Source organism: Carcharhinus amblyrhynchos, chromosome 22 (genome assembly GCF_965287045.1).
Source record: "Carcharhinus amblyrhynchos chromosome 22, sCarAmb.v2.hapA, whole genome shotgun sequence".
Lineage (NCBI taxonomy): Eukaryota > Metazoa > Chordata > Chondrichthyes > Carcharhiniformes > Carcharhinidae > Carcharhinus > Carcharhinus amblyrhynchos.
The window spans coordinates 2,159,819-2,162,651 of NC_137345.1; the positions used below are offsets into that span (position 1 = coordinate 2,159,819).

Sequence of the window (2,833 nt, forward strand, 5' to 3'; positions counted from 1 at the left end):
TATTGAATCCGCCTCCACTACCACTGCTGGCAGCCGATTCCACTCCCCCACCACCCTCTGAGTGAAAAACTTACCCCAACATCTCCTCTGTAGCTACTCCCCAGCACCTTAAACCTGTGTCCTCTTGTGGCAACCATTATAGCCCTGGGAAAAAGCCTCTGAGAATCCACTCAATCAATACCTCTCAACATTTTATACACCTCTATCAGGTCACCCCTCGTCCTTCGTCTCTCCAAGGAGAAAAGACCGAGCTCTCTCAACCTATCCTCATAAGGCATGCCACCCAATCCAGGCAACATCTTTATAAAGCTCCTCTGCGCCCTTTCTATGGCTTCCACATCCTTCCTGCAATGAGGCGACCAGAACAATAATACTTGTGGCAATAATAAGTATTTTTAAAAATTTAAAGCTACAATTTAATGCCGGAAATAAAAAATCCAAAGCAATTTGCAAGTCTGCATTTTCTATTCTGATAAATATTTAATATTCAAATTTAATCAGAAGAAAAAAAATATATAGTTCATAGAAATACACATGAATCAGCTTTGCACTGCATCATGGAACAGTGAGAGACTTGGATGCAGTTTGGAAGTTGCTTTGCTGGACTGTGCATTGGTCCTTTCCACTGACAGCATCTCTGTCAGATTGTGAATATGGTGACCAGCAGTGAGCAGAGATGGACCAGCACAATCCCAATCGCTGAAAAGGTGTAAATGTTCCCGCTTGCTTTCAGTCTAAGTCTTAGTGCGGCTTCTGTCCTTGTGTGTAGTTTGACGCTTGGACTGGGTGTGGCTATAACTGAATGGTTTTCTACACCATGAGTGCTGACATTATGTATATGCACCTTTATCATGACTCTATGCTTTCGATTTGCCAGCTGTGCCCCGTACTCCTTGAAATTGAACCTCCTACCATACCGTCCGGTGATATGCTCAATCCAATTAAGGTAAGACTTGGCCACAGTGAAGACTCCAGGCCACCGCTTCTCACAATCACTAACCCAGCTTACCAACCCTATTAAGAAATATTGTTCTGTTTCATTGACTTTACAGACTAAGGGGCCTCCACTGTCCAAGTGACAACCAGTAGTGTCATCTTTTTTGAACTCCATACACAACATTGTTGGTTGGAGACCGCCACTGAAAACTGTAGCATTGCATTTTTTGAAGGAGAAAATCTTCACAGGTATTTCTTGCAGAGTGTCGATGATGTCTTCGCCTGTCTTCATCCAGCCTGTGATTGTACAGTCAACCCAGATATTCCCAAAGAAGATCTCATCATTTGGGAAGCACACAGGCATGGCATATCTTCCAAAAGAGATGCGCTCGCTCACTCTAACCAGTGCGACATCATTTGCCCCTGTTTCCTCATCGAATCCTTCATGTAAAATGATGTTCCGAGGACTGGAATAGCGTACCCAGGTTTCCGGTGTCAGTTGCTTGTTCAGTCCAATGACCACCACAAGCTCCTCCAGGGTTTGTGTTATTGGTGGCATGAAGCAATGGGCGGCAGTGACAATCCAGAAATCGTTGATGATTGCCCCACCACAGAAGTGCTTGTTCTCCACTGCCAGCTCAATGCTCACTTGCCAAGGCCAGGTACTGTACAGGGGTTCCCCTGGGAAAAGTTTGCTGTTACCCCATCGGATTCCACACGTGGCACGGCTCGCAGTCAAGAACGGGACAGCCTGAAGAAACATCAAAATTGCCAGAGCATGGAGCAAGACCAATGTCATTGCGTCTTTGTCTTAACACATTTTCCTTTTGGTCATAGAGAGGCGGTTAAGCCTTCAAACGTGAGGCTGGTTTGAGTGCTTTGGCTTGTATTGCTTTGGGTGTATGCTCTATTCTGTAACAGGGGGTGGGGGGCTGCTGGTGACATGATGATGAATGAGTTTTGCATGAGCTGGAGGTTTGTGTTTGTGAGGTCACACCTCTTTTACATAGAGAAGGTCATGTGATCAGTCAGCACATGATGACGTCACTGGGAATTATGTTGTCACTTCAGGAAATGCTTCATAAATTGAAACTATTTAGGTCTTTCTTTTCATTTCAACCCGCACCCGACTCCATAACCAAAGCTCCATCAATGTCATGACTATTTAATCTTACCCTATCAATGACTTGCACTCTCATCTCTCAGGTAGAAAGAACCTCATTCCAGAGATTTGAGCAGAAAGTCCAGGTTGACAGTGGCAGGGAAACTATTGGAGAAAATGCTGAAGGAGAGAAAAGCTTGGGTTAATTAGGGATATTCAGCATGACCTTGGCAAACAGAGATCAAACCTAACAAATCTGAGAACATTTTTTCAAAAATGTGAACAAGGGTGTGGATGAGCATAGTGCATTTGATGTAGTTGATCTGGATTTGTCAAAACCTTTGACAAGGTCCCACGTGGGGTACTGATCAACAAGGTTGAAGCACAAGAATTCAAGAAAACTCAGTGAGATGAATCCAAAAGGATGGTGGTAGAAGGCTGTTCAAGTGACTGGAGGCTGGTGTCCAATGGTGTACCACAAGGTTCAGTACTGGGACCCTTATTGTTGTTATACATAAATGATATAGATGAGAATGTGGGGGGAATAACAACCAAATTTGCAGATGACACTAAGATTGGGAAAATGGTAAATAGTTTAGGTTACAGGAAGATATGGATGGGTTGGTCAGATGGGCAGGGCAATGGCAGATGGTATTATCCCTGATAAGTGCGCAGAAGACGTAAGAAGACAAGGGAGTGTTTAATGAATGGCAGGACATTGGGAAGCTCAGAGGAACAGATGGATCTAGGGGTACTTATTCACAGATCCCTGAAGGTGGTAGAGTAGGATAGTTA

General features: G+C 44.2%; 1 protein-coding gene across 1 annotated transcript; it reads right to left on the bottom strand.

The window, feature by feature from the left end:
- Positions 1 to 640: 640 nt before the first annotated feature.
- On the bottom strand, positions 641 to 1,735 carry LOC145357140 (venom peptide isomerase heavy chain-like). Its single transcript, XM_080210295.1, has one exon. The coding sequence runs from the start codon at positions 1,733 to 1,735 to the stop codon at positions 641 to 643; it is 1,095 nt and encodes a 364-aa protein (XP_080066421.1).
- Between the last annotated feature and the right edge of the window lie 1,098 nt (positions 1,736 to 2,833).